Source organism: Bombina bombina, chromosome 2 (genome assembly GCF_027579735.1).
Source record: "Bombina bombina isolate aBomBom1 chromosome 2, aBomBom1.pri, whole genome shotgun sequence".
NCBI classification, from domain to species: Eukaryota; Metazoa; Chordata; class Amphibia; order Anura; family Bombinatoridae; genus Bombina; species Bombina bombina.
The window spans coordinates 1,327,430,021-1,327,448,778 of record NC_069500.1 but is presented as its reverse complement, the minus strand read 5'-3'; the positions used below and the strand labels follow the sequence as shown (position 1 = coordinate 1,327,448,778).

At 39.2% G+C, this 18,758-nt stretch overlaps 1 protein-coding gene across 1 annotated transcript in view; it reads left to right on the top strand.

The window, feature by feature from the left end:
* The window catches only part of HTT (huntingtin), a gene marked incomplete in the record, with an annotated part of 1,068,170 nt that overhangs the window by 987,896 nt on the left and 61,516 nt on the right, over positions 1-18,758 (top strand). Inside the window, 1 exon segment of the mRNA XM_053704193.1 lies at positions 11,849-12,062. Coding sequence (XP_053560168.1) covers positions 11,849-12,062 — 214 coding nt within the window.

Genomic DNA, 18,758 nt, shown 5'->3' with positions numbered 1-18,758 from the left:
ACCTGGAGTTATCTGGGGTAATCATGCCAGTTCCATTTCAGGAACAGGGTCTGGGGTTTTATTCATTGTCCCAAAGAAAGTAATTTCATTCAGACCAGTTTTGGATCTAAAAATTTTGAATCGATATGTAAGTACCAACTTTCAAAATGGTGACTATAAGGTCTATTCTGCTTTTTGTTCAGCAAGGGCATTATATGCCCACAATAGACTTACAGGATGCATATCTTCATATTCTGATTCATCCAAATTGCTTTCATTTTCTGAGATTCTCTTTTTTAGACCAGCATTACCAATTTGTTGCTCTTCCTTTTTGGCCTAGTGACAGCTCTAGGTGGTGTCCTACTCTCTGTAATCAGAGAGCGGGGTATTGCGGTGTTTCCTTATTTGGACGATACCTTGGTACTTGCTTAGTCTTTACGTTCTGCAGAATCTCACACGAATCAACTACTGTTATTTCTTCAAAGACATGGTTGGAGGATCAATTTACCAAAAAGTTCCTTGATTCCTCAGACAAGGGTCACCTTTTTAGGTTTCCAGATAGATTCAGTGTCCATGACTCTGTCTCGAACAGACAAGAGACAATTTAAATTGGTTTCAGATTGTCAGAACCTTCAATCTCTATTATTCCCTTCAGTAGCTTTGTGTATGGAAGTTTTAGGTCTCATGACTGCAGCATCGGACGCGATTCCCTTTGCTCGTTTTCATATGAGACCTCTCCAGCTTTGTATGCTGAATCAGTGGTGCAGGGATTATACAAGGGTATCACAATTAATATCCTTAAATCCCAATGTTCGACTATCTCTGACTTGGTGGTTAGATCACCATTGTATAGTTCTAGGGGCTTCTTTGGTTCATCCAACCTGGCCTGTGATCACAACAGATGCAAGTCTTTTCAGGTTGGAGAGCTGTTTAGTGATCTCTGACAGCACAAGGGGTTTGGGTATCTCAAGAGGCGAGATTACCAATCAATATTTTGGAACTCCGTGCAATTTTCAGGGCTCTTCAGGCTTGGCCTCTGTTGAAGAGATAACCGTTCGTTTGTTTTCAGACAGACGATATCACAGCTGTGACATATGTCAATTATCAGGGTGGGACTCACAGTCCCCTAGCTATGATAGAAGTATCTCGAATACTTTCTTGGGCGGAATCCAGCTCTTGTCTAATTTCTGTGATACATATCCCAGGTGTAGACAATTGGGAAGCGGATTATCTCAGCCGTCAGACTTTACATCCGGGGGAGTGGTCTCTCCATCCAGATGTGTTTTCTCAGATTGTTCAGATGTGGGGTTTTCCAGAAATAGATCTGATGGCTTCTCATCTAAACAAGAAACTTCCCAGGTACCTGTCCAGGTCCAGGGATCTTCAGGCAGAAGCAGTGGATGCGTTGACACTTCCTTGGTGCTACCAACCTGCTTATATTTTCCTGCCTCTAGTTCTTCTTCCAAGAATGATATCCAAAATCATCATGGAACAGTCATTTGTATTGCTGGTAGCTCCAGCATGGTCTCACAGGTTTGGTATGCGGATCTTGTTCGGATGTCTAGTTGCCAACCTTGGCCTCTTCCATTTAGGTTGGATCTTCTGTCTCAAGGTCAGTTTTTTTTTTTTCCATCAGGATTTCAAATCATTACATTTGAAGGTATGGGAATTGAACGCCTAGTGCTTAGTCATAGAGGTTTCTCTGACTCAGTCATTAATACTATGTTACAGGCTAGTAAATCTGTTTTTAGAAAGATTTATTATCGAGTTTGGAAGACTTATTTTCATGGTGTTCTCATAAAGTCTCTTGGCATTCTTTCAGAATTCCTAGAATTTTACCCTTTCTTCAGGATGGTTTGGATAAGCAGTTTGTCTGCAAGTTCCTTGAAGGGACAACTCTTTGATCTTTCTGTCTTATTTCACAGAAAGATTGCTAAGCTTCCTGATATTCACTGTTTTTAACAGGCTTTGGTTTGTATCAAGCCTGTCATTAAATCAATCTCTCCTCCTTGGAGTCTTAATTTGGTTTTGAAGGCTCTTCCATTTAAGCCTATGCATTCTTTGGATATTAAACTACTTTCTTGGAAAGTGTTGTTCCTTTTGGCCATCTCTTCTGCTAAAAGATTTTCTGAATTATCTACTCTTTATTGTGATTTTTCAAAAGGATAAGGCAGTTTTGCGGACTTTTAAATTCTTTCCTAAGGTTGTGATTTCTAACAACATTAATAGAGAAATTGTTGTCCCTTCCTTTTTTCCTAATCCTAAGAATTATTTGGAGAAATCCTTCCATTCTTTGGATTTGGTAAGAGCTTTGAAATATTATTTTGAAGCTACTAAAGATTTCAGGAAGACTTTTAGTCTATTTGTTATCTTTTCTGGTTCTAGGAAAGGTCAGAGGGCTTCTGCCGTTTCCTTGGCTTTGTGGTTAAAGCTTTGGTTTCATTCAGCTTATTTGGGGTCGGGTCAAGCCCCGTCTCAGAGAATTACAGCTCATTCTACTAGATCAGTCTCCACTTCTTTCTTTTTTGACACGATGAGTCCACGGCCCGCCCTGTTTTTGAAAGACAGGTTGTTGGTTATTATAAACTTCAGACACCTCTGCACCTTGATTTTTCCTTTCTATCCTTAACTTCGGTCGAATGACTGGAGTGGGAGGGAAGGGAGGAGCTATTTAACAGCTTTGCTGTGGTGCTCTTTGCCGCCTCCTGCTGACCAGGAGGTGAATATCCCATTAGTAATTAACATGATCCGTGAACTCATCGTGTCAAAAAAGAAATACATTTATCAGGTAAGCATAAATTTTCTTTTTTTGCGCTACAAAAGTTAGCGTGCTTTACAAATTGAACATTCACACACACATACATTTATACATTTATATATATATATATATATATATATATATATATACTGGTATATCCATATGATTGCAAATCACTCGCAGGATTTATGAAGCAATTCAATTAATCTATTGTGCTGTTTCGAGGATATTAAGAATCCCCTTACTCAGACCTATATATATACACCTATATATACCAGATAGAAGGATGTGTTTCTTTTACATGGCGGTATGAAATTGGCTTGCTCCTAAAACTGGGATAGCAGGTGTTGTCCTGGTTGGTGATATGTAACAAAGCAGGCTTTTAAAAGATGAACTATTAGTTTACTTGACCACTGACTCCATCACATTTTATTCCAGGCCCTTGGACCCCAGCCAAATCTGTTTTGCTGATGTATTTTAATTTTGAGCATCTAGTATTGTCTGAAGAATACAGCTTGATTTATAAATGAAGCTCATTTATTTATATGCAGTATAAAGGGTGAGCTTGATCAGTGTGAGTCATGTATATTAGTTATTAAAGTTCTTGTTTTTTCCTGGTCTGTTATAGAATGTGCCTTTAAAATAAAAGTGATGTGTTACAATGTGCAGGGATTGTTGAATAATGCACTGAAGGGTTGTTCATGTTTCTTCTACCCTTCCATGATATTGTGGTATACTAATCGGAGACAAAATAGGAAAGAGAAGTGCTCACCTGGGGACAGACAGAGCTTAGTAGCTCACCCAATGGGATGATGACCACCAAGGGCATCCTCTTTTTGCCTGCTATGTGCCTTTCAGAAAAGAACTTTCCTGTAGTATATCAATCTGATCTCATCCATGAAGGCAGCCTATCCCTGAAATGCTAGGCAGTTCCTTTCTGAGTAAAGTATTTCCCCAAATGTACGTCTCTCCCTGTATTGGCTTTATCAGTGGAGTTGTACCTACAGAATATACCTCTAGGGCACACTGGACAAGGGGTCCAAAACTGATTGCCTCCGTAATCCCCAAGGGTGATTTTCCTAAAGAGAAGCACTCAACTAGGGACTAATCTTTTAATAGGGGATTGATCTAGGTTTTCCATTATTTAATTATTATTATTTAATGGTTTCTTTCATGTAATTAGCAGGAGTCCATGAGCTAGTGACGTATGGGATATACATTCCTACCAGGAGGGGCAAAGTTTCCCAAACCTCAAAATGCTTATAAATACACCCCTCACCACACCCACAAATCAGTTTTACAAACTTTGCCTCCTATGGAGGTGGTGAAGTAAGTTTGTGCTAGATTCTACGTTGATATACGCTCCGCAGCAGGTTGGAGCCCGGTTTTCCTCTCAGCGTGCAGTGAATGTCAGAGGGATGTGAGGAGAGTATTGCCTATTTGAATTCAATGATCTCCTTCTACGGGGTCTATTTCATAGGTTCTCTGTTATCGGTCGTAGAGATTCATCTCTTACCTCCCTTTTCAGATTGACGATATACTCTTATATATACCATAACCTCTACTGATTCTCGTTTCAGTACTGGTTTGGCTTTCTACTACTTGTAGATGAGTGTCCTGAGGTAAGTAAGTCTTATTTTCTGTGACACTTTAAGCTATGGTTGGGCACTTTTATATAAAGTTCTAAATATATGTGTTCAAACATTTATTTGCCTTGACTCAGGATGTTCAACATTCCTTATTTCAGACAGTCAGTTTCATATTTGGGATAATGCATATGAATTAATCAATTTTTTTCTTACCTTAAAATTTGACTTTTTCCCTGTGGGCTATTAGGCTCGCGGGGGCTGAAAATGCTTCATTTTATTGCGTCATTCTTGGCGCTGACTTTTTTGGCGCAAAATTTTTTTTTCTGTTCCCGGCGTCATACGTGTCGCCGGAAGTTGCGTCATTTTTTTGACTTTTTTTGCGCCAAAAGTGTCGGCGTTCCGGATGTGGCGTCATTTTTGGTGCCAAAAGCATTTAGGCGCCAAATAATGTGGGCGTCTTTTTTGGCGCTAAAAAATATGGGCGTCACTATTGTCTCCACATTATTTAAGTCTCATTATTTATTGCTTCTGGTTGCTAGAAGCTTGTTCACTGGCATTTTTTCCCATTCCTGAAACTGTCATTTAAGGAATTTGATCAATTTTGTTTTATATGTTGTTTTTTCTATTACATATTGCAAGATGTATCCGTTTGTCCCTGAGTCAGAAGCCACTTCTGGAAAAATGCTTAACTTGAGTTTCAGTTCTACCAAAGCTAAGTTCATTTATTTTAAATGTTATAAATGTTTATCTTTAGCTATGGTTTGTAATAAGTTATTATGATATACTTTTACATGCAGATTCCATTAGTATTTATGCTTTATACATTTCCATTCTTAAGTGCAAGAAATGTTTAGAAGATTTATAAGAAATATTTTTTCTGATTAAGGCTATGTCTGACTTAATGCCTTCTAATACGATTTTTAGGTCTTTTTCACTTCTTTTTTAATTATTGAAGTTTCAAATGACCAACAACATACTGATTTATCCTTCTCTGATGATGTTTTTTTCTCTTTCAGAAATTCTCTTCATCAGATATTGACACTAACAAATCTACTTTTTTATATATTTTTTTTATTATTAAAGTACATTTGTTCTTTGTTGAAGAGGTGTTGATTATTTTGGATATTAAGGTAACTAGTTCTTTAAGACTAGCTGACTAGCTATTTCTGCCTTTTTATTTCTTCTGTGATTTCAGAGGTTTTCTTTCCAATTCCCCATACTAGGGAATGGAATAGGCTGAGAATTTTCTTTTATTTTTAAACTATATTCTTTGTCAGCAGTTAAATTCAATTTGGAGGGTTCTCCAATTTATTGGAGCTATCTCTACTCCTACTAATTATGCTATTGTTTTTATAGCAAAATAGTATTTATTTTCCTTTATATAGTTGTATCTTATTTTTGTAAAATTATTTAGTTTCAGGTACTTTTTCTTGGTCCTGTGATATTGCAATTGCTTCATTTTTTCTATTTACTTTAAGATCAAGTATCAGATCATGATTTATTTTAGCATTGTTAAGGGACAACATTTACTAGACTAGGTGCCGTTGTATTTGTCTTGTTGTTTTGCGTTTTGCAAGTCATCTGTTTTGACTGGTCCTTTAAACAGGACTATCATGCTAATGATTTCATTTGTGTCTTCATTTTATTGAATATATTCGCAAATGAGGGTTAATCTATGTCTTTAGCTATTTTAGCTAGAAGAATTCTGTGATTTTTAAAAAAAAAAAAAAAATCCATATTTCTTTTGTTCTAAGATAATCAATTATAATTGGATTAAATTCTTAACTGTTACTATGGGCTTCAAGATTGAGTTCTAAGACTAAAACTTTAAGCTTATACTAGTTTGGTTGTTCTTATTAAGGAACGAATCCTGAGTTCTTTCCCAAGTAATATGCAAGGTAGAGGTGAGCGCCAATAGAAGGCTGAGGGTAGGGTGGGGAACGCTAAAATAGGCTAAAATTAGCTGATAGAATGTAAAATTAAAAATTACAAATTTTTTTATACAATAATTATAATAATAAAAAAGAACAATATACACTGATAGTTGTTCATGGATCCATGTTACAAATGGTAGCAAATTACAGTGTTAGGTAAAATACAATACAATATAATAATAAAAACAATTGTAAATACTGATAAATTCAGTGGCTGATGATATAGCCTTTTATGCTGAGTATCTGTTAAATGATTAACACCTTGGTTGAGTCCAGTAAGTGTAAGATGCTCCTGGTAGATAGTGTAGGGTTAATTGTAATCCAATATTGTGCAGGAGAAAAAAGTAGCAAGATTTGGGTGTGATCAGTGTCCAATACAACAATTTAGAAAAAAGTGGTAGAAAAAATGTGTGTTCACTCTATGTGATGAAAAAATGATGATAAAAAATGATGAAATCCCTCCAAAAAAATGTTATAAAAAAATGAAAAAAGGTGAAAAAGGATAAAATAGGATAAAAAAATAGTGTCAATTTCGAAATCCGAAGTGATGTTGGTGATGTCAGTGCAAATCAATCAATCAGTGGTTCAGTATTGATGCAATGTTTTGAAAAAATAAGATTATGCAAAAAGAAAAAATCCTGAAAAAAAGAAAACAAACAATACTCTAATATATGCAATCTGTACAATAGATATATCAGTATTATGCTTACTCAGATCTGTCGACGCGTTTCGGCCATATACCTCTGGCCTTTATCAAGACTTTCCCAAGTAACATGTTTTTAATTGGGTTCGAAATTAGCTCCCTAATGTTGCGATGCACGTGCCGTATTCCAGCTTGGCTGGTAAGGGGCAGGTTAAGACTTCTTTGAAATTTATTTGGTTCTATTTTGTCCAAATTTCTTTGATTTTATTCCAGTAAGGCTAACACTTTCTTTCAGTGTGTTTCTGTCCTATATATTTTGGATACTGTTGAGGCATGGCTTGGGTACCCATGGGGTTCAAGCGCTGCTCAGACCTGGAATCTTCTGGGGTTTTATTCCAGTTCCTTTTCTAGGAACTGGGTTTTGGAGTTTTATTCAAACTATTCTGCCTTTTTGTGGTCATTGATAGCATTATTTGTTTTCTTTAGATACAATAAATGCGTATTCTTCATTTTTCTGTTTTCATTCAGATTATTTCCTGAGGATGCGGATTCTCATATGTTTCACTTGCTCTTCAGGACATAGTTAGAGGATCTTTTTTCAAAAGCTCTTGATTCCTCACGCAAGGGTCACCTTTTTTTTAGGTTCCAAGATGGTTTATGTCACTATCTTTGTCTCTTATCAGACAAGGGACAATTTGTATTGGGTTCCGTCTGTCGGTACCTTAAGTCTCTATTTCCTTCAGTTGCTATATATGCATAGAAGGTTTTACAGCATTGGATTCAATTCCCTTTGCTCATTTTCAATGGAAAGATCTTTTCCAGCTTTTTATGAGTGTTGTTTCTTCAAGAACATGGTTGGAGGATCAATTAACCAAAAAGTTTGTTGATTCCTCAGACAAGAGTAACCTTTTTTAGATTTCCGGATAGATTCAGTGTCCATGACTCTGTCTCTGTTGGACAGGAGACGTCTGAAATTGGTTTCAGCTTATCGAAACCTTCAATCTCAATCATTCCCTTCGGTAGCCTTATGCATGGAAATTCTAGGTTCTTATGACTGCTGCATTGGACGTGTTCCCCTTTGCTCATTTTCACATGCAACCTCTTCAGCTCTGTATGCTGAACCAGTGGTGCCGGGATTATACAAAGATATCTCATTTAATATTTTTAAAACTGATTGTTCGTCACCTTCTGACGTGGTACAGACCACCATCGTTTAGTTCAGGGGGCTTCTTTTTTTCTTCCAACCTGGACTGTGATCTCAACAGATGCAAGTCTGACAGGTTGGGGAGCTGTATGGGGGTTTCTGACAGCACAAGGGGTTTGGGAAATCTCAGGAGGTGAGATTACCAATCAATATTTTGGAACTCCGTGCAATTTTCAGAAGCTCTTCAGTCAAGGCCTCTTCTAAAGAGAGAATCGTTCATTTGTTTTCAGACAGACAATGTCACAACTGTGGCATATATCAATCATCAAGGAGGGACTCACAGTCCTCTGGCTATGAAAGAAGTATCTCGAATACTGGTATGGGCGGAATCCAGCTCCTGTCTAATCTCTGCGGTTCATATCCCAGGTATTGACAATTGGAAAGCGGATTATCTCAGTCGCCAAACATTACATCCGGGCGAGTGGTCTCTTCACCCAGAGATGTTTCTTCAGATTGTTCAAATGTGGGGACTTCCAGGAATAGATCTGATGGCTTCTCATCTAAACAAGAAACTTCCCAGGTATCTGTCCAGATCCAGGGATCCTCAGGCGGAAGCAGTGGATGCATTGTCACTTCCTTGGAAGTATCATCCTGCCTATATCTTTCCGCCTCTAGTTCTTCTTCCAAGAGTAATCTCCAAGTTTCTGAAGGAATGCTCGTTTTTTCTGCTGGTGGCTCCAGCATGGTCTCACAGGTTTTGGTATACGGATCTTGTCCGCATGGCTTCTTGCCAACCGTGGACTCTTCCGTTAAGACCAGACCTTCTGTCACAAGGTCCTTTTTTACCATCAGGATCTCAAATCCTTAAATTTAAAGGTATGGAGATTGAACGCTTGATTCTTAGTCAAAGAGGTTTCTCTGACTCTGTGATTAATACTATGTTACAGGCTCGTAGATCTGTATCTAGGAAGATATATTATCGAGTCTGGAAGACTTACATTTCTTGGTGTCTTTCTCATCATTTTTCCTGGCATTCTTTTAGAATTCCGAGAATTTTTCAGTTTCTTCAGGATGGTTTGGATAAAGGTTTGTCTGCAAGTTCCTTGAAAGGACAAATCTCTGCTCTTTCTGTTCTTTTTCACAGAAGGATTGCTATTCTTCCTGATATTCATTGTTTTGTACAAGCTTTGGTTCGTATAAAACCTGTTATTAAGTCAATTTCTCCTCCTTGGAGTTTGAATTCGGTTCTGGGGGCTCTTCAAGCTCTTCCGTTTGAACCTATGCATTCACTGGACATTAAATTACTTTCTTGGAAAGTTTTGTTTTCTTTTGGCCATCTCTTCTGCTAGAAGAGTTTCTGAATTATCTGCTCTTTCTTGTGAATCTCCTTTTCTGATTTTCCATCAGGATAAGGCGGTGTTGCGAACTTCTTTTAAATTTTTACCTAAGGTTGTGAATTCTAACAACATTAGTAGAGAACTTGTGGTTCCTTCATTATGTCCTAATCCTAAGAATTCTAAGGAGAGATCATTGCATTCTTTGGATGTAGTTAGAGCTTTGAAATATTATGTTGAAGCTACTAAGAATTTCCGAAAGACTTTTAGTCTATTTGTTATCTTTTCCAGTTCTAGGAAAGGTCAGAAGGCCTCTGCCATTTCTTTGGCATCTTGGTTGAAATCTTTAATTCATCATGCTTATGTCGAGTCGGGTAAATCTCCGCCTCAAAGGATTACAGCTCATTCTACTAGGTCAGTTTCTACTTCCTGGGCGTTTAGGAATGAAGCTTCGATTGATCAGATTTGCAAAAGCAGCAACTTGGTCTTCTTTGCATACTTTTTACTAAATTCTACCATTTTGATGTGTATTCTTCTTCTGAAGCAGTTTTTGGTAGAAAAATACTTCAGGCAGCTGTTTCAGTTTGATTCTTCTGCTTATAATTTCAGTTTTCTTCATTATAAGATTTAAACTTTATTTTGGGTGTGGATTATTTTTCAGCGGAATTGGCTGTCTTTATTTTATCCCTCCCTCTCTAGTGACTCTTGCGTGGAAGATCCACATCTTGGGTAGTCATTATCCCATACGTCACTTGCTCATGGACTCTTGCTAATTACATGAAAGAAAACATAATTTATGTAAGAACTTACCTGATAAATTCATTTCTTTCATATTAGCAAGAGTCCATGAGGCCCACCCTTTTTTGTGGTGGTTATGATTTTTTTGTATAAAGCACAATTATTCCAATTCCTTATTTTTTATGCTTTCGCACTTTTTTCTTATCACCCCACTTCTTGGCTATTCGTTAAACTGATTTGTGGGTGTGGTGAGGGGTGTATTTATAGGCATTTTGAGGTTTGGGAAACTTTGCCCCTCCAGGTAGGAATGTATATCCCATACGTCACTAGCTCATGGACTCTTGCTAATATGAAAGAAATGAATTTATCAGGTAAGTTCTTACATAAATTATGTTTTTTCAATAAAGGCCCTATATAAGTTTTAATAGTAAGTTGATAACAGGGGTAATAGTGATCGTTTAGTGTGAATAGAGGCTCATGCGAGCCCCTATGTACAGACCAATGTTACATATTTATACTGAAAGACCCTTATTTATATGAGGATAATCACTTTTTTTTTAATAATAGAGTTTGGGGGGTAGGGGAGAAACGCACATAACCTTGCTTATTAAAATTTTAATTAAAAAATGAATTTCTCACCCTTTTTGTTGCAGGTTTCTCATGTGTCATGATATATACATAAAATTATGGTATAGTTTAAATATGGTTCTCCTGAAAAAAAAATATGTAATGGGCTCCATTTATCAAAGGGACAATTAGTTCAATTTGTGCAATTTAAGTACATCTGTCGTCAGCCGCGACTAGCAATTGAATGTTCGTCTTCCAAAGTTATTGAAAATTTTTGCCTTTTTTCATTTGCGTCAAATCTAACACGAGTTACACTGGACTGTTGATAACTTAGGGTACATTGATAGCACGATGAAGCTAATTTATCATGCTCACATTCTACATTAAGCAAATTTTAAAACAAGTGATCCATATTTCTATGGAATAGCAGCAATCTTTTCATGTGTTAGCAGTTTTATACAATTGAACAACTGATTTTCTGTTTAAATGGAATCTTTGATGGATTTCTCTCTCAGAAAGGGCGTTTAATCCAGAGCAAGGAAGGAAAACCCTGGGTACCCTAAGACGTGTTTTTTGTGGTTGTTGACGTGTTCTGTCCTGGTTCTCTATTTCAATTCTACTCCTCCTGCATCTCAGGAGAATGCTGAAACAACACATGGGCATAAATATATTTGTTTTAAAGAGCACTACACAAGAACAAGCACGCCGCGGGTGTAGGTTCAAGAAGAGTCTGAAAATACACTCCTGATCATTGCCTTTTTATAGCTGACACCCCCAATGTTTACTTGAAGGTAGAGTTGCATCTAAAAACTCCAAAACAGCTTATCATATGGGTGGAATGGCTCAGCAGTTAAAAGGTTAAAATGCATTCTTTATCTTCCATATTTCAGTTCTTGAAGGTCATCCGTTTCCTTTCACAGTGCTTAAGCTTAGTTAAATAATTAAATATGCAAGAAACTGGCAAATAGAATGGGAAATCAAAAATATTTTTTATAAGTTTCCAAGTAGACTTGAAACTAATAAGCAATCAGTAAATGCAGTACATGGGTTGTCACTATGAATGTGAATAAATAGATTGATCCGGAACTTGAATTGCTTGGAACATTGTCCGTTGCTTTATAAAATATTATTTTCAACAAAACCTTATTCTCTTTTTGCTCAGATGTGCGGCGTGATGGTCTCTGGAAGTGAGGAGTCAACACCATCTGTGATCTACCACTGTGTTCTGAGAGGACTAGAACGTCTCCTCCTGTCTGAGCAGCTCTCCCGACTAGATGGCGAGGCTTTAGTTAAACTGAGTGTTGACAGAGTTAATATGCACAGCCCCCACAGGGCAATGACAGCACTAGGATTAATGCTAACGTGCATGTACACAGGTAGGTCGTCCGAGCATTGTTAGTGTAATGCAATACAGGCAGCTAAAGATAATGAGCACACCCTGTTTGTGCAGTTTACTTTTCAACCGAATTGAACTGCTGCCTTTTGGTTTATCAACAATTTAGCATTTTATATAGTGACAAGATTGCAGATCTATGTATCTAAGTATCAGATCTATAAAACACACACACACATATTTATACCTTGGTGCTCAATGTTAGGATTAAAGGGACATTAAAATAGATTCTAATCTAAAATGTTTAAGTCGGGAAAACCTTGCAATGTATTTTTATAATTTAATTGTGAGTGTTTCATTTCTGTGTATCATAAGTGCGCACCTTATGCTTCATTACCCTAACCCTGCCATATGTAACCCATGTTGGTGCCTTGTTTGATTTAGTACCAAGCCCTGATTGAATCTCCAAATAAAGCAAGTGGTGGTGATGGGGATTTGTGACATTGAAAAGCAATTGCAAGAAATGTATTCAGACAGTTTTCACACTTGACTAGAATCTTTTTTTTTTTCCTAAGATATGGTGAGTCCACGGCTTGAGTAATTACTGTTGGGAATATCACTCCTGGCCAGCAGGAGGAGGCAAAGAGCACCACAGTTAAACTGCTAAGTATCACTCCCTTACCCACAACCCTCAGTCATTTTCTTTGCCTTCGGTGCATGGAGGAGGGGAAGTTTAGGTGTCTGAAGAAAAAATTTGATTTAATCTACAAGCAAGTTTTGGGGTATAGCCTTATTCCATGTCATTCCTTGCAGTCGGGTAGTGGTGGCTTTAAAGCAGTTAGGAACTTGTACAGAGGTACTTACTGCATTTTCCTAACAATTGCTGCCCTAGTTTAGAAAGCCAGAGTTGGCTACTCTGTTCTTTCTTTTTCAAAGGTCTCTGTGAGGAACTGTGTCCTCTCATACCTTATAACTGTCTACATGCCGGACAGCGGAGCAGGTAAGTGCTTTTTCTTCCAGTTGGGGAGACCATGCACTTAACAAATTAAAAACACTTCTTTTTTATTGGGACCTAGATAATCATGTTGTATGGGTTATACTGGGACATGAACCAGGCACTGTAGGATGTGTGAGACTAACATTTAAACTCTTTTAAAAAGAAAGGGTAAAAAAATTTTATTAGGCTTTATTTTCTGACACATATTTACTTGATAAAACAATACAAGTTTAAACAGAAAGTAAGGCTGAATTTCTATTTCAGTAGTGGGTTGTGTGATCAGAGTGCCTCACGATCAAGGCCAGGTGACTGAAAACTCCCAAGTATGGAGTAGAATAAGTGGTGATAATCAGGTATGATATACGGAAGATTTGATCATACACATTAGTCATAAATTCACAATCATAAAATCATAAAATGTGGATCCACAATACAGACAAAAGTAAAAAACATAAACCAATTAGCATAAAAACAAAGGGCAGGTTGATAACGGATGTCCAGCTGGTGGACCTGAGCCTAGTATTGGTGATACCCAATAAGAGATCTGTGTTAGGGCTGTGAAGGTGTGGTGGTGTAAGAGTGGTGCAGAGTGGACAGACCTGTTAGGTTAATGTTCTAAAGAGTTCTTATGAGGTTATAACTTGAATGTGGCGACTTAAGATGATGTGATCTGGTTGGACGTGGTCCGAAGTGGTGTAGTTAACACAATAAAAATGCAAAAAGCAACAAAAAACAAAAGATCAAAAATCCGTCTTTCAAGATGGACTCTATTCGTTCCATTCTTCCCTTGGTTCAAGAGGGTCAGTTCATGACCACAGTAGATTTAAAGGATGCGTATCTGCATATTCGCATCCACAGGGACCATGACAAGTTTCTGAGGTTTGCATTCCTAGACAGACACTTTTATTCGGTCCTGCAACAGCTCCCAGAATTGTTGGTGGTGCTCCGGTTGCGGGGTGTTGCAGTGGCGCCTTATCTGGATGACATTCTGGTTCAGGCGCCGTCTTTTCAACAAGCAAACTCCCACACGGAGATGTTGTTGTCTTTTCTGCACTCCCACGGATGGAAGGTGAATTTAGGAAAAAGTTCCTTGATTCCAGCCACAAGGGTGCTGTTCTTGGGAACGATAATACAGGGAGTGCAGAATTATTAGGCAAGTTGTATTTTTGAGGATTAATTTTATTATTGAACAACAACCATGTTCTCAATGAACCCAAAAAACTCATTAATATCAAAGCTGAATAGTTTTGGAAGTAGTTTTTAGTTTGTTTTTAGTTATAGCTATTTTAGGGGGATATCTGTGTGTGCAGGTGACTATTACTGTGCATAATTATTAGGCAACTTAACAAAAAACAAATATATACCTATTTCAATTATTTATTTTTACCAGTGAAACCAATATAACATCTCAACATTCACAAATATACATTTCTGACATTCAAAAACAAAACAAAAACAAATCAGTGACCAATATAGCCACCTTTCTTTGCAAGGACACTCAAAAGCCTGCCATCCATGGATTCTGTCAGTGTTTTGATCTGTTCACCATCAACATTGCGTGCAGCAGCAACCACAGCCTCCCAGACACTGTTCAGAGAGGTGTACTGTTTTCCCTCCATGTAAATCTCACATTTGATGATGGACCACAGGTTCTCAATGGGGTTCAGATCAGGTGAACAAGGAGGCCATGTCATTAGATTTTCTTCTTTTATACCCTTTCTTGCCAGCCACACTGTGGAGTACTTGGACGCGTGTGATGGAGCATTGTCCTGCATGAAAATCATGTTTTTCTTGAAGGATGCAGACTTCTTCCTGTACCACTGCTTGAAGAAGGTGTCTTCCAGAAACTGGCAGTAGGACTGGGAGTTGAGCTTGACTCCATCCTCAACCCGAAAAGGCCCCACAAGCTCATCTTTGATGATACCAGCCCAAACCAGTACTCCACCTCCACCTTGCTGGCGTCTGAGTCGGACTGGAGCTCTCTGCCATTTACCAATCCAGCCACGGGCCCATCCATCTGGCCCATCAAGACTCACTCTCATTTCATCAGTCCATAAAACCTTAGAAAAATCAGTCTTGAGATATTTCTTGGCCCAGTCTTGACGTTTCAGCTTGTGTGTCTTGTTCAGTGGTGGTCGTCTTTCAGCCTTTCTTACCTTGGCCATGTCTCTGAGTATTGCACACCTTGTGCTTTTGGGCACTCCAGTGATGTTGCAGCTCTGAAATATGGCCAAACTGGTGGCAAGTGGCATCTTGGCAGCTGCACGCTTAACTTTTCTCAGTTCATGGGCAGTTATTTTGCACCTTGGTTTTTCCACACGCTTCTTGCGACCCTGTTGACTATTTTGAATGAAACGCTTGATTGTTCGATGATCACGCTTCAGAAGCTTTGCAATTTTAAGAGTGCTGCATCCCTCTGCAAGATATCTCACTATTTTTTACTTTTCTGAGCCTGTCAAGTCTTCTTTTGACCCATTTTGCCAAAGGAAAGGAAGTTGCCTAATAATTATGCACACCTGATATAGGGTGTTGATGTCATTAGACCACACCCCTTCTCATTACAGAGATGCACATCACCTAATATGCTTAATTGGTAGTAGGCTTTCGAGCCTATACAGCTTGGAATAAGACAACATGCATAAAGAGGATGATGTGGTCAAAATACTAATTTGCCTAATAATTCTGCACTCCCTGTAGATTCTCTATCAATAAAAAAAAAATTCTGGCAGAGGCCAGGAAAACGAAGATCTTCAACTCTTGTCTTGCCCTTCAGTCCTCTCATCGGCCGTCAGTGGCTCAGTGTATGGAGGTAATTGGTCTGATGGTGTCAGCTATGCACATCATTCCGTTTGCTCGGTTCCATCTCAGGCCTCTGCAGTTATGCATGCTCAGTCAGTGGAATGGGGATTATGCGGATCTGTCGCCACCAATTGTTCTGGATCAGGCGACAAGAGATTCTCTTCCGTGGTGGTTGTCTCAGGATCTTCTCTCCCAGGGAACCTGCTTCCGCAGACCTACCTGGATGATTGTGACCACGGATGCCAGCCTGCTGGGATGGGGAGCAGTTTGGGGTTCTTTAAGGGCTCAGGGTCTTTGGTCTCGGGAGGAATCGTTTCTTCCCATAAACATTCTAGAGCTGAGGGCAATCTTCAATACTCTTCTGGCCTGGCCTCAGTTAGCTTCCGCCCAGTTTATCAGGTTTCAGTCCGACAACATAACGTCAGTGGCTTACATGAATCATCAGGGAGGAACTCGGAGTTCCTTGGCCATGTCTGAGGTGACCAAGATTATTCAGTGGGTGGAGACCCACAACTGTTGTCTGTCTGTGATCCACATTCCAGGGGTGGACAATTAGGAAGCGTATTTTCTGAGCAGACAGACCTTTCATCCGGGGGGAGTGGGAACTTCATCCGGTGGTGTTTTCCAGTCTGATCTGCAAATGGATCTCATGGCATTGCGTCAGAATGCCAAGATCCTGAGGTACTGGTCGAGTTTAAGGTATCCTCAGGCTGTATTGATAGATGCTCTGGCGGTCCCTTGGAATTTGTCTGGCATATGTGTTTCCTCCGTTGAGTCTTAGGGGTTTATTTAATAAGTGCCGAATGGCCCCTGTTCCCCTTGTTTCCGCACGAGCCTTTAGGCTAGCCAGAAACAGGAGTTAAGACCACTGCTCATAAACTCATACGATCGGGCTGATTGAAACCCTTTGCTAGCTTCGCGTATGCTGTAGGCATTTATTGATGTGCGGCAGACATGGTTCGCTATAGCGGATCATGTCTGTCCGCACATATATAAATAGACCCCTTAACCTGTTCTTCAACAGGCTCTGTTTGAGCCTATGCATTCTTTGGATATTAAGTTGTTATCTTGGAAGGTTTTGTTTTTGGTTGCTTTTTCTTTGGCTAGAAGAGTGTCTGAGCTCTCAGCGTTACAGTGTGAATCTCCTTACCTTATTTTTCATTCTGATAAGGTGGCCCGGCGTACTGCCTTAGGCTTCCTTCCTGAAGTGGTTTCAGATATGAATATTAATCAAGAGAGCGTTGTTCCTTCTTTGTGTTTATTGCACAACCTGGATGTGGTTAATGTGTTGAAATATTATTTACAAGCGACCAAGGATTTTCACCAGTTTTCTTCTTTATTTGTCGTTTTTTTCTGGAAAACGCAAGGGTCTGAAAGCTACGGCTACTAAGCTTTCCTTTTGACTGAAGAGTATTATTCGCTTAGCATATGAAACTGCTGGACAGCAGCCTCCTGAGAAAATCACGGCTCATTCCACGAGGGCTGTTCCTTCTTCCTGGGCATTCAAAAATCAGGCCTCTGTGGAACAGATTTGCATGGCTGCTACCTGGTCATCTTTGCACACTTTTTCAAAATGTTATAAATTCGATACTTTTGCTTTGGCTGAGGCTTCTTTTGGGAGAAAGGTTCTTCAAGTGGTGCCTTCTTTTTAGGTTCACTGTCTTCTCCCTCCCTTCTCATCTGTGTCCTCTGGCTTGGGTATTGATTCCCAACAGTAATTAAGATGATCCGTGGGCTCACCGTGTCATTAGAAAGAAAACAAGATGTATTTATTGCTTGACACAGTGAGTCCACGGCCTGCCCTGTGTCTTTAGGACAGTTTTTTTCTTTTTATATAAACCTCAGGTACCTCTCCTCTGCACCTTGTGTTACTTCCTTTCTCTCCGTTCCCTTTGGTCGAATGACTGGGGGATTGTGGGTAGGGAAGTGATACTTAACAGCTTTTGCTGTGGTGATCTTTTCCTTCTCCTGCTGGTCAGGAGTGATATTACCAACAGTAATTAACCTTCCACTTTGGAGGTTTTTCCTGTGCCGGACTGTGCTAGGGAGATTATCTCACAGGAATGGGAGAAACCAGGGGTATCTTTTTCCCCGTCTCCCATTTTTAAGAAAATGTTTCCTATTGAGGACTCCATTAAAGACCATTGGTATACTGTACCCAAAGTTGAAGGGGGCATTTCCACTCTGGCTAAGAGAACCACTATTCCTATTGAAGATAGCTGCTCTTTCAAGGATCCGATGGACAAGTAACTGGAGGCTTATTTAAAAAATATTTATGTTCATTAAGGTCTCCAATGGCAACCTGCAGTGTGTATTGCCACCGTGACTAGTGTGGCATCTTATTAGTTCGACGCCTTGTCTGTAGAGACTTCCTTGGATGAAATTCAAGATAGGATTAAAGCTCTTAATTTGGTCAATTCCTTTATTGCAGATGCCATTTTACAGGTTGTTAGACTAGGAGCTAAAACTTCTAGTTTTGCTGTCCTAGCCCGCAGGGCTTTATGGTTGAAATCCTGGTCTGCTGACGTTTCCTCTAAAGTCAAGCTTCTGACGATTCCTTACAAGGGCAAAACCTTGTTTAGACCCGGTTTGGCAGAAATTATCTCTGATATTACGGGTGGAAAAGGGTCTTTTCTACCTCAAGATAAGAAGAATGTCAGGTTGCCAGGAATCAGACTGAGACAAGAAGTGCAAAAATAATCACACCTTTATTAATAGCAAAAAATAATAAAAAGTTCACAAGTCAAATAACAAGCCAGGTATTAAAACCAGAGCTGGTAGTCAGATGAGCCGAGTCAGGAGCCAAAGCGAATAGTCAGACCAGCCGAGTCAAGAGCCAAAGCGAGTAGTCAGACGAGCCGGAATCGAGAACAAGGAGAACAGCAGAGTCGGGGACAAGCGAGGGATCAGGAACCAGGAGGGACGTCAGACAGCCAGGTAATA